This window comes from Gavialis gangeticus, unplaced genomic scaffold (genome assembly GCF_001723915.1).
Source record: "Gavialis gangeticus isolate Ggan-Ray unplaced genomic scaffold, GavGan_comp1, whole genome shotgun sequence".
Classification (NCBI taxonomy): Eukaryota; Metazoa; Chordata; order Crocodylia; family Gavialidae; genus Gavialis; species Gavialis gangeticus.
The window spans coordinates 30,289,797-30,303,057 of record NW_017729026.1 but is presented as its reverse complement, the minus strand read 5'-3'; the positions used below and the strand labels follow the sequence as shown (position 1 = coordinate 30,303,057).

The 13,261-nt window shown below is 45.5% G+C and overlaps 1 protein-coding gene across 1 annotated transcript in view; it reads right to left on the bottom strand.

The window, feature by feature from the left end:
• Positions 1-11,982, bottom strand: part of OSTM1 (osteopetrosis associated transmembrane protein 1) — a 30,622-nt gene extending 18,640 nt beyond the window's left edge. The window contains exons 1-2 of the mRNA XM_019520132.1: positions 11,635-11,982; positions 1,711-1,825 (exon numbers count right to left, since the gene is read on the bottom strand). Coding sequence (XP_019375677.1) covers positions 1,711-1,825; positions 11,635-11,934 — 415 coding nt within the window. The 5' untranslated portion in view covers positions 11,935-11,982. The remainder of the gene's footprint in view (positions 1-1,710; positions 1,826-11,634) is intronic.
• Between the last annotated feature and the right edge of the window lie 1,279 nt (positions 11,983-13,261).

The following is a 13,261-nucleotide window of genomic DNA, read 5'->3' as shown; positions in this document are numbered from 1 at the left end:
TGCTGCAGGAAAAAGTGGTAGCCATCTTGGCAATCATTTTAGCAGCATCTCTTGCTTCTTTTCTTCTTACTTCTAGTCCAACAAAGAAAAATCAGTATCTCCACTTAAGATACACATCCCAGTTTTGGAGGGCTGATTCTAGGCAGAGGAAGGTGCACGTGGTAGGCAAGTAAATATGGTATTAACAGACAGACTACAGGACAATATCAGTTAAAAAAAAAGGCACAATCCAGGTTGGCAGACCCCAAACAGGACCCTTCATAAAAGATGGAAGTAAGGGAATACAGCAGCATACAGGAACAGATCTAGTGCTAGGTGCTCAAAGACAAAAGGCAGAAGGCAGTATATGCTTCACTTTGCAAATCTGAATTTGGATTTCTACTAGGGCCAGGCCCATCCCTGTATTAAATTACTAATTGATAGCAACCTCCCTAAGGCTGTCAGGGGGCTTGGTGGCAGTCCCAAAGGCTTTGCAGTATTTGGGTCTAGACTTTTACACCTGCTATTACAACACTATTACTACTGCACTTCTGTTACACACTTAGGACACAGCACACCTGCTCTGATGTGGGCTAATTAGCAAACTTAATTAATCTAATTAGCATGCTCCAGCAGCCTCCACATCACATGTACTTACTGTCCCTGTGCTTTGAAATGGCAGCAGAGGTGCTTTAAACCTCATTGAATAAGCTTCAGTTAAAGCACCCCTGCTGCCATTTTGAAGTGTGGGACACTGAGTACATATGACGCTGCAGGCACTTTAATCAGAGCAGTTCTCGGAGCCGCTCTAATTAAAGTGCTCCCACACCGCATCCCAGAACACGTGTAAAGATGCTCTTGGCATAGGGGACACATCTCCTTTGCCAGGGAAATTTTCACCTTAGTACATGTTCATCAGTGGCAATTAAAGAAAATCAAGCAGCCTGTTCTGGAGTCAGATTCAGTACCCAAAAGATTCAAGGCCAAATTTAGAAACCCCGCCTCATACTAAATGAAGTCAATGGGACTTCTTGTGGAGCAAGATACTATTTAACACAAATAAGGGGACCAGAAATGGATTTATCACTGTTCAAGGTATTCTAACCCAGTAGAGACCAACTTTTTTAGCAGGCTTGCTGCATATTAGCCCCACACCCTTCACAAATGCCATCCTAATTCCCTGCCCCTTACCAATCTGCCATTCTGCTTTCTGTTCCCTACCCAATCTGCTGCTCTGCTTTCTGCCTCCAGCCCTACCTACTGCTGTGCTACCTGTCCCCTCCCTGACCTGCCACGTGCTACACATAGAGGTTGTCCATGTTATTTGTGCCACAGGTTGGCTACCTCTGCCCTAACCTAGGAAGGGAAGTGGGAAAATGAAAAAAAATAAAGGATAAGGCAATACAATAGATCTGACAATCTCCAGCACAGATTGGCCAAGTTACCACAGAAACTGCTTTTCATGTCCACAAAATCTCATTTTGACAGTGGAGTCAAGGTGTCTTTTTAGACAGGCCAGGGGAGATGAGGAAGAAACTCATCTTTTAATCTGTGAGCTTTTAACAGTTACCTTCCTACAAAAAAAGAATTGCTTTTATCGCAGTAAATAATATGGCAATAAGCCTTATCAATGCCATCAGGTTCTTATCAGCTGAGAAATTTCAGAGGAAAAGGTAAACACATCATCCCTATCATACGAGTAGCATGGAGGTGAAAGAATAAACCACATACTTGCACAATTGGCCTCCTCCCAAGTTTTGTTAAAGAATTCTGAAAGCACCACGATTATCTGTAACCTATCAGACATCAAGAGGCTTTTCGCGCAGTTGTAGCTCTTGGAAGAATTCTGGAACAACAACAAAAAGAAAAGTATTATGAATTCATAGGGAAGCAACTTTGAAACTCTGGACTTACGTGTTACATAAACTTGCCAATAATAGTTTTGTCTGTTTTAGACGACTTATAACAACTCAGCAAATAGACTACAGCAAAATCTGTCTTACCAAAGAACAGAAGAAGAGAAAACATTAAATAACGTGAACTGTACAACTGTATTTCTTTCATGTTCAGTAGGCAAATTCTTAGAAGGTTTAAAAGGAGGACCACACAGGAATGTCAGTCACAAATATGCTGAACATAAATGAAGCATCTTCTAATACTTACTAGGTGTGATAAGCTCTTTACAAATTACATTTGGCACGTGTGCATTAACAGCAATATATGGTAAGTTTCCTGGAAAACTTGATTCTGCTCATACTCAGTGACTACCAAAACAGGGCCCTGAACTGAAATCCCACAGGTTCAACCATACTAAATGATTAAATTAGCACAATTGGTATGTCCATTATTCACATACAACAAAAACACCTAAACCACGGTAACTTAATCCAGTCTAGTAGAAAGTTACCTCTGAAAGATTTGGGGCAGAAAGCTACCACTGTAAGCTACACCAATTTATGCTTCATCTGTCTGTACACATTTCAGTGTAGCTGTTTGCTAAAGTCAAACAGGCTATATATAACCTGACACTTACCAGCAAGACAAAAATCATACTCTAAGTGCTTAGCTGGTCATATGGAGCTAAGAGGCAGATCTGTTGCTGCTGGAAAAATCAGCATGGGCTGCCTTTCTGAATAGCTGCATCTTTGTCCATCCCTGATCCTGGCACAATTTACACCAATATGTAAATGCAATGTAGGCTACACAGGAGCACGTGTTATTCTGCCCCTGTCCAAAGAGAAAGCTAGACTCCATCCTGGGTTATGCCAGTAGAAATCAAAACCCAGCACTCAATTATTTAACTCCATCTGATAAGAAATACCACATCTCCCATGGGCGACTGATGCCGATCTCGCTACCCCGGGGGCGGGGGGGGGGCAGGGTCCCGTCCCCCATGGCCAACCTCACTCACTGCAGCCAATCGCTGCAGCCACTTCCAGGAGTGGCTGTGGCCACTTTTGGGAGCGGCTGCAGCCATTGGCTGGCACTTGCAGGGGGGTCACTAGCGCTCCTGCCTGCTCCCCCCTCCCCCTCATTACCTAAGTGGCGAGCATGGCCAATCATGGGGTGCACATGCACCCCCGTGCACCCACTACATGTCGCCACCGACTTCTCCTTAGTTTACTGGCAAAAAGAGCTCCAGCAGAACCTCACAACTGAAAGCTGCTCTCCTTCAGCCATGTGCCACCACAAATCAGCCAGTCTTCAAGTCAATCCCTCCTAGCATGCAGCTAAGCCTTCTGGCACACAGACTGCAGACTGGAAATACAGAGGATTATCAGGCCTTAAAAGAATATTTTGAAGTGTATGTGCACGTTTCCATTCTGTCTGAGAAGAGATTCAAAGCAGTGACTGCGAACATGCACTTCTTGCCTTTCCTCCTCTAACCACAGATTGACAGAATCAGCCAGTCAAGCCCATGCTGATTTTCCAGCAGCAACAGATCTAGCCCTTAGTTCCATATGACCAGAACCATATTTAGCACAAAAACTACTCAGCCCTCTTTGGAACAAGCACTGGTTAGCATTAACAGGGCTACCAATAATTTTTGCATAGAAGAACAGAGCAATGCAAGACAGATTTGTAATCCGTGCAATATAGGAAGGTTTGCTGTTGTTGAGATCCATTACAGGTTTCCCTCACTTTATGCACGTTCTGTAGGTGCGAATTCGCTCTTATGTGATGATCCTTTTTATACCAATTCATTATATGCAAGGTAAATTCACTCTTATGCCATTGGTGTGGTGGAAGCCCAGTCAGTCGCTTTGTGTGGTACATCAAAATACAGTCTCCTATGCGGCTCTGTGCTCCTCTCTTATCTGCAACACGTTTCTGTAGTTGCCATCCCCATTATGATAGTGTCCTGTGCTTGTGTATACTGTCTGCTGTCGGTGAGTACCAAAATTGGCTTGTAAAAGTGGTAGAAATGGGTCTGGGGATCAGTGCAGTCAAGATCTTGGAACATATCCCTATTTGTCACATTGCAAAGTGGATTCCCTTTATGGGAATTTGAGTTATGTGCCACTTTCCAAGAACGCATATACAGGCATACCACGGAGATATTGCGGGTTCGGTTCCAGACCACCACAATAAAGCGAATATCGCAATAAAGCGAGTCACAGGAATTTTTTGGTTTCCCAGTGCATATAAAAGTTATGTTTACACTATACTGTAGTCTAGTAAGCGTGCAATAGCATTATGTCTAAAAAAACAATGTACACACCTTAATTAAAAAATACTTTATTGCTAAAAAATGCTAACCATCATCTGAGCCTTCAGCGAGTCGTAATCTTTTTGCTGGTGGAGGGTCTTGCCTCGATGTTGATGGCTGCTGACTGATCAGGGTGGTGGTTGCTGAAGGTTGGGGTGGCTGTGGCAATTTCTTAAAATAAGACAACAATGAAGTCTGCCGCATCGATTGACTCTTCCTTTCACAAAAGATTTCTCTGTAGCATGCGATGCTGTTTGATAGCATTTTACCCACAGAACTTCTTTCAAAACTGAAGTCAATCCTCTCAAACCCTGCCGCTGCTTCATCAACTAAGTTTATGTAATATTCTAAATCCTTTGTTGTCATTTCAACAATGTTTACAGCACCTTCAATTTGTAAGAAACGCAATATCTGCAAAGCGCAATAAAACGAGGTATGCCTGTATTGCATAAAGCGAGGGAAACCTGTATTAAGTACTCTTCCAGCACCATGGACTGTACATAAATAAGGATCAGAAGGGCCTTGTTTGGCCATCAGGTTCAGTCCCCTGCATTCTAAGGCCCCCATTTACTTATTGAACCCCCAAAAAACTACTTCAAAATGCAACTAAAGGCACAATACCCAAAACACTGGCAGCATTCTAACACGCCATAGATAAATGCAGAGGAAGCAAAGGCACTGCCTATGTCCTGCAGTGACAGGCACAGGCAGCAGAAGGCCAGGGTTAATGGGGCTTAGCAATGGCCCTATGAAGGGGAGGGGCAGGGGTCAGGCAGAGCTCAGCCCCCCCGATAGTATTTTCACCCACCGCTTATGGTGACAAGGAAGTAGCTGGTTAATACATGCTCAAAAGACCCAAGGACAGCAATTCTCAACCACAGAAACCTGAGATTCTTTCAAGGGTGCTATGGAGTGCTACATGATGTTAGCACTGTTAGGTGTGCAAACATGATTTGCAAGATAAGCCCTGATGTTTCAAATAGAAATCTATACCATTGGAAAAATATTCCAACTTGTGGTCTTTCCGAGTTCTTTGCAACAGAAGAGTTATTCCATTATTTTTCCATAGTCAAAAAATAAGTAAAAGCTAAGAGTCGGCATCTTCCAAGGGATGGCTTGAGTTTAATGAGGGGTGCCTTAACTTTAAAAAAGGTTGAGAACTACTGTCTTAGAAAGAGCACCATGCCCCATGCTAATTCAGGGAAAAACTTCTACAGTCTACATCATTCTGATGAAAGAGAAGATTGTTAATAGTAAAAACAGAAGTTAACGTACACACACTTAACAGAACAGCTTGCTAAGTACAGAAGCCAATTAAAACAGACAATGATAGATCCAGATTTGGCAAGTGAAACACCCTCTTTCATTCTGGGCAACAGTTTCACTCCATCATCATCATCACCTGAATTATCATAAGTTCATGGATCAGTCCCCAGCAAACTACAGAATAAAAAAACCATCAACCTGCCCAAGGAATTTACATTAAGTTTAAAAAAATAAACAAAACCAACAGATGGAGACAGAGAAATAAGGTAGGAAGTAAAAAGGAACAATGAGACCACAGCAGGAAGCATGACTGGCACTGGCAGCAGCCTAACCACTGCTGAGTTTCACGTAAGCACCCCATAAAAAGGAATACATAAAGAGATTTGAAGGACAGCAATAAAGAAGTGGTTCTGCAGACATTCACCCAGAGCTCCTCACAAGAACAAGGATAGCATGGGGAAAAGAAAACACAGCACACGCTCTATCTATAAAAGGCCAATTACTCATCTCAACATGAGAAAATATTCTGAGCTGCCTTCCAACTCCAATTAAGATTTAAAGGACTTATTTCAACCCCAGTTTGATTCAGCTAGAAAGCAGAAGCAGCTCAGATAACACATCTGCTGCTCTGTTTTGGGGTAGAAAGCCTTTCAGAAAACAGAGGACTCGCATCCCCATCCCTACCAGGAGATGCCTAAGGAGAGACTTTGCAATCAATGTCTGGCCACAAAAGTTCTGAAATTTCAAACCAAGAGTATGATTTAGGGAGGTTTGAAGTTCAATGCAAATATTTATCTCAGCTCTAAAAGGTGCACCATAGGCTGCATGGCTGTCACAGCTAGTGCGTCTCAGTCCTGACCTGGATAAGCTAGCCGCTGGGCAGAGAGATTTCTTCCTTTGCGGTTAACGGGACATGGAACATCTCACACCAGCTACCTGCTTTTGGGCCAGAGACACATGGGACGGCAGCTGTTTTCAAATCCAGCAAATCCCAACTGGATAGGAGTCATGACTAAGAGTGTCTCCCATCAAATGTCTCCTCAACTCCCCACAAACACACATGAATTAGGCAAGTGAAGCAGGAAGGTAACAAGACAAGGTCTATCCCTCATCATCTCTGAAGCATACAAACCCTATTATTTAAGACCCATCATATGTTCAGATTCATAGATTCATGAAAGACGTGAATAAAGACCATGCCTACTGAAGAGCTTATATACATTTTTTCTAAGCAGCTGTACCAGGAGTCATTTCCAAACCGTAAAGATGCCCAATGTTCTCACTGGGTGGAAAGAGCACTGGGTCTCATGCACCCCTGAGCCCTAGGGATTGCAGCAGCAGTTGGTCCCCAGGGCCCAGAGGTTTTACACTGGGCTGGGTACATCCCTGCCAGCCCTATCAGCTGAAGTGTTACCCGCTGCAGGGGAGACCCTTCTACACCTACAAATTAAAGCTCAATAGAAACCAGCTATGAAGTTAGCACACATTTTTATGCCTAACTTTAAAGCTGGTTGGAGCTTTTTTCATAGATTCACAGATGTAGGGTCAGAAGGTGCCTTGTAGATCTTCTAGTCCAACCCCCTGCCCTGGGCAGGAGAGAAAACTGGGCTCAAATGACCCCAGCCAGGTAAACGTTGAGCCTCCTCTTAAAGACCCCCAAGGTAGGAGCTAACACTTCCCTTGGAAGTTGGTTCCAGATCCTAGCTGCCCTGACAGTGAAGGCAAGTACTTTACACATGTGGCTGGTCTTAGAGTAACTGCACAACTAACCACTTAATTGCAGAATACCTGTAACATGTAGAGGGGAGTCTCAGAAGTGCTTTGCCTATATGCTATGCCAGCAGAGCACTTAGCGTGGGAACAATCCCCTTCATCCCCAGCAAAACAAAGCACTATTTTGCTGGTCTATCTCCATCTACACTAGGGGTTGCTTCTAGCATCACTATGTCAGTCAGGGATCACTGTAGCTATGCAGGCAAAAAAAAAAAAAAAATACATGGACACGGCCCTGCGAGCACTACTGGAGAGAAGGAAAAGAAAAGAGCAGTATAGGGGGAAGCGTCCATTGGATAATCCCATGGGACTGGACATACTACCAGTCACTGGGCAATATTTCATGAGCATGAGCTTAGCCAAGGACTAATGAGCAATTTTGTTTCATAGTTTCATAGATTTAGGGTCGGAAGGGACCTAGTAGATCTTCTAGCCCGACCCCCCACCAGGGTGGGAGAACAACAAAACCCCAAAACAAAAACGGGACTCAAATGAGTCCAGCCAGGTAGGCATCCAGCCTCTTCTTAAAGACCCCCAGGGTAGGGGCCAGCACCACTTCCCTTGGAAGTTGGTTCCAGCTCCTAGCCGCCCTAACTGTGAAGTAGTTTTTGCGGATGTCCAATCTATACCTCCTCTCCATCAACTTGTGCCCATTACTCCTTGTTATGCCAGCGGGCGCTAGGGGAAACAGCGTCTCCCCCAAACCCTTCTGGTCCCCCCTAGTGAGTTTATAGACGGTCACCAGGTCCCCCCTCAGCCTTCTCTTGTGGAGGCTGAATAGGTTCAGGTCCCGCAGTCTCTCACTGTAGGGTCTGCCCTGTTGTCCCCGGATCATGCGGGTGGCCCTCCTCTGGACCCTCTCCATGTTGTCCACATCCCTCTTGAAATGGGGCGCACAGAACTGGACACAATACTCCAGCTGTGGCCTGACCAGCGTCGCGTAGAGGGGGAGGATCACCTCCTTGGCTCTACTCGAGATGCACCTGTGGATGCACGACAAGGTCCGGTTAGCCCTGCCAACCATGACCTCGCATTGTCGGCCCATGTTCATCTTGGAGTCAATAATGACTCCAAGATCTCTTTCTGCCTCCGTGCTCTCGAGTAGGGAGTTCCCCATTGTGTAAGTGTGCTGCTGGTTCCTACTGCCCAAGTGCAGCACCCTGCACTTGTCCATATTGAAACGCATCCTGTTCCTGTTAGCCCACCCCTGTAACCTATCCAGATCCTTCTGCAATCTCTCTCTCCCTGCCAGCGTGCTCACCTCCCCCCAAATTTTGGTGTCATCGTTTAATGAGTAATTCTGATTTTTCCCTTTGGCAGAGGGAATTTTTCTTCTGAAAACCACACACTATATAGTTCCTCTTTTTGCTTCCCTCCTTTTAGTTCTAACATATGAATTGTTGGCCCTGAAAAGGTACAAACAAAACATTTAAAGCAATAATGGACCCATATACCTCCAAGGCTTATATCAAGATCAGATATTTCTATGACCATAAAAAAACAAATATTTTAAATTGCATTTATAGCACACTTATGTTATTTCTCTACCAGGGCATCAAATGGAAGCTAAGCATCCAATGCATTCAGTGGTTTAAGCAGAAAGAGGCAGTGGTCAAGCTTCTCTGAACTTGCAGATTGGGTCTGAGCCAAAAAAGTGGAAAAGGAGGAAGCATAGGAATAAACCTAGAGTCTCCATGACTAATCAGACCCAAGTGTGTTTTTCTTTCAAAACTTCTCCTTCAACCACTTGCTCCAGAACTGTGATCTTACATAAACTCGCTGGACACATAGCTCCGATACCTAGTTTCCAGCTGATAAACCAATTGAAACTCTCATAGTTCCCAGAGCCTTCTTATATGTGAACAAGATGGGAAGTCCAATCAAGTCACACTGCATTAAAAGAGGTGCTCCCTAGAAGGCTCTACTCTAGAAGAAACCAATTTCCACTTTTTCTTGTTAAAATGCAACTATTTTTATTCTGTCAGGTTTTGTTTTACTTCCTAAGGCCTTCGAGAATTTCCATTTTATACCCCTAACTACAAGATTTCATATTATTGCCACTTCCAGCAACTTTCATTCAAAGAGTACATACATTTACTTTCACTTTGAGTAAGTTTCATGCATGCATGCACAGATGAAAGACAGACTTAGGAAATATAGAAGATGTTCACACAGCAGTGGTCTGCTGGCTTCCTGAAACTTCCTCACCAGCCTCTGAAGCCGGACAGAAAACGTTCAAATAATACAGGCTAATAAAAATTAGTTATCCAAGAGTCACAATATTAAACCAGGCTGCCTTTTATCCCCAATTCTCATAGCCTGCTTACAGTGTACTATTGGAGGAATGACTTAAATGTCTAGTCAGCCAGTTTAAAATATTCAGATTCCATGCAAGTTTGGTTTACCTCACAGCAGGGTCTCCTCACTCCCTTTTTTCCCCTTCTTCCAAAGATGCACCAAGTTCCCTACATTCATTACATGTGTAACTATCTTGTCTGAAAGATCCACATGTACCAAAAAACATGATTCTAGTTGCTCTCCAGCCAGGTAAAGATTTGGGCCTTAACCCGACCTTCCACCCTTCACCAAAATTAGTGTGTACTCATTGACTGCTCCCTACTCATTATAATTGTCAGGGAACTGTAAATCTTTTATTCGTAAAGCCTGTCAAGATGAGAGGTGCCACATAATGGCAGCATTATCTGCTGGGCTTCCCATTTCTACACTATGCTTTGTCATCAACTAACATCTTATAAAAATAAGCCATACTAGATAAGCCAAAAAACTCTCTGCAGGATGCAGGTGTTACCAACATCCTTTGGTTACAAATACCTGCCAGCGAATCTTAGTTCACTGGGAGAAGCAAATGGAAGAAATGACAAAGTATAGCAGCAATAGTAATCAGTAGGCTGCAGGCAGTATTTACAAGTCCAATTTGCAGATATGGGGCCTTGTTGGCCTCAAAGGTACTGCTGGATATTTTTCTACTAAAGTTGGTGAGACCTTTCGTTTCAGATGCAAACCATACTGTGCTTAAGCATGCCTTAATCACCTTGATAATCAGATTATTAGTGTTTACCTGAGTTATACCACAAGACTTAAAAGCTGAAGCTTGTCTACCACCCTGTGGCAACCTGCTTGCTACGGGTGATGTTGCAGTGTTCCACCAGCTGTGCTACTGCATACATGTTTTCAGGTAGAATCAAAACTCTTGGCATCTTCAGAACTAAAACAGCTCAAGTCCAGGTGACCTGAGACACCATGGCATTGCCAACTGTGCCAGGTGGACATGAGCATCATCTACTAAGCCCAGCTCCGCACAATGTCTGGAAGATTAATGCCATTCATCTTCCTCCTTGCTTTTTTTTTTTTTTTTGCCTCCAAGAAGGGACAGGAAGAGCATTCAGTGAAATTATTTACTGCCAAGGAGTTAAGTTCAGGGGCTGGATCTGATCATAAATCTGAAACATAAGGAGAGCACACACTTTTGAGATGGGTCCTTCTACTTGCTTGTATAAAAATGTAAGTAGATACAATAAAAGAGTTAAATAATGAGAAGAAAAAAAATCTCACTCCAAAGTCATTTTAGGACCAAACACAAGCACAATATAATGCACTGAAAAGAGAAAAACTCCTCCTTCCAGATGCAAGAACTGAGAGAATCGTGGGCATACCGGCTTAGGGGAACAAAGCACCAAGCAAAAACCTTTTAAGAAGTCAACAGGGTCCTAGTCCTTTGCCACTTATGAGTCTCTGAGCTCTAGAGTACCCTAATATTTCACAGGTTACAGAGAAGAGCTGTCCATCTTGCCAGTTTCTTGTGTGCACATGACACACAACTGGAAGAGAAATCCTAGGTTACAGAGGCGCCACCCAAACAGAGCATACCCTTATTGTTCCCATACAAAGCCAGATAGCACAATGCTGAGAAGTAGCGTGCTCCTCTGCACCCTCGCCTCCTGACCCCAAGGCAGCAGAGTGCCACTGATGCAGTGCTATCAGCACCCAAGTGACTGCCTCTCAGAGCAACCAATTCACCTGGGCACAGCGCAGGCAGGCAAGTGGCACAGACACAGCAGCACAGTCCAGCTACCCTCAGCCACTGCGCCAGGTACTCACAAAGCCCTCACCCTCTTGCACAGCTGAGCAGGTCATGCCCAGTAAGGGGTACCCAGGCAGTGCTGGCTCCCTGGGCAGGGCACTCGCCTGGAGCATGCTCTACTTGACAGCCACAGATCCCCTCCCCAGCCGCCCACAAAGCCAGGCAGAGGCCTGCCAGGAACAGGGAGGCTCCCTGAGATCATGGCAACACACACAGGGCGCCTGGCAGGGAGTGGCACCCCGGGGGCCCGTTCAGCCAGGGAGGACCAGGCGGCCCTCCCTGCCGCCCCTCGCCCGGCACGCACCCCCACGGCGCGGGTGATGTTGTCCAGCTGCTCCGTGACCGCGCGGAAGGGGTGGTAGCAGCTCTGGCAGAGCCGCACGGGCCGGGCGCTGCGCACCAGACAGCCGCTCAGCACCGCGCAGCTGCTGGCGAAGCCCGCCAAGAGCTCCCGGCACTCGGGCTCCAGGTCCCCGGGCAGCGCCGCGCCCAGCAGCGCCACCGACGCGTCCTCCAGCAGCGCCCAGCTCCCCGCGCCGGGCTGCGGGCCCCCGCCGGCGGCCAGGCCCAGCAGCACGCACAGCAGGGCGCCGAGCGGGCCCATAGCGGCGGCAGGCAGGGAGCGAAACGGCTTCTTCCTGCCGCCGGAGCGAAAGGGCATCACGTGGAACGCCGGGACATGTCAACGTTCGGAGCCGGGCCCAGCGCGGCGCCTCATTGGCCGCCGAGGGTTAGTCTCGGAATGCGGGGGCGGGGCCGCGGGAAGGGGCGGGGAGCCGGCTGTACGGTAATTACCGTATTTGCACGATCATTTCACCCCTTGTACGATGTACGATCAATAATAGTAAAAAAAAGGCTCAAATTGTAGGGTCATTTTTGAGGCAGTTCATTGATGCAGCATATGCAAAAGCAAGTCATTCTCCGATGTATTTGGTAGCCGTGTTGGTCCGAGACAAAAAGAAAAGCAAAATTCTAGAACTCTCGTTCAGAGATAATGCCTTTTATTAGATCAGCGGTTCCCAACCCGGGGTCGCAACCCAAATGAGGGTCGTGGGGGGCAATGCCAGTGGCACCGCACAGAAAAGATGAGCTGCATCGCGCTCCCCTACCCCTTCCACCGCACTCCACTCCCAGCAGTGAGGCTGGGGGAAAAAGGTTGGGAACCACTGTATTAGATCAACTAAGAAACTGGGAAAAAATTAAAAGTTTTTTTTGCAGGAAAAGATTTTTTTTGTGTGATTTCTTAGTTGATTTAATAAAGTTATCATGTCATTCTCGGGGAGTTTTAACTGGGACTATAGGACTGGCCTGAGCAGAGGAGAAACACAGTCTCCATTCTGCCACTATTCCTAGCACTACTGCAGAATTCATTGTTTCCACGTAGCTTTCCACCCATACGCGTGTCACATATGTAAGCACAATCTATAAACCAGGGTGGGAAGGAACTTGCTGTTGTTTCTCTTTTAATTAACAAATACTTGGGAGGCATAAGCAATGCTACTAGGTCTCAGATAACTATTGAGGCCTTGCCTAGCATAGGAACTTAACTCCAGTTCCAGCAATCAGCAGTTTTATCAACTAAGCCCTATCCCTACAAGCCAGAGTAAACTCCACCAATGTAAACTGGAGTTTTCCTTGCCTATACTTCAGGTTTGCTGCACCAATGGTTGGCCATCAGTTGCTGGGTGCAAGGTCAATTCTTCCATCTAAATAAAGTCTTCGCTCCTTGACATGATTGCCTTCTTTGCTTGCTGAAGGCAGGGCAGATTTGTACCTTATAAACTAAATTAGAGAGAGAGAGAGCGAACACAAGCTTTGTGAGCTGCAGCTGACTTCACCAGATGCTGTGAAAGAACAGGCACAGACCAGTGTATAAAATAGAGAAAGTGATTTAGTTCATGGCACAAACATGTGTTCCATACTTAGAATCA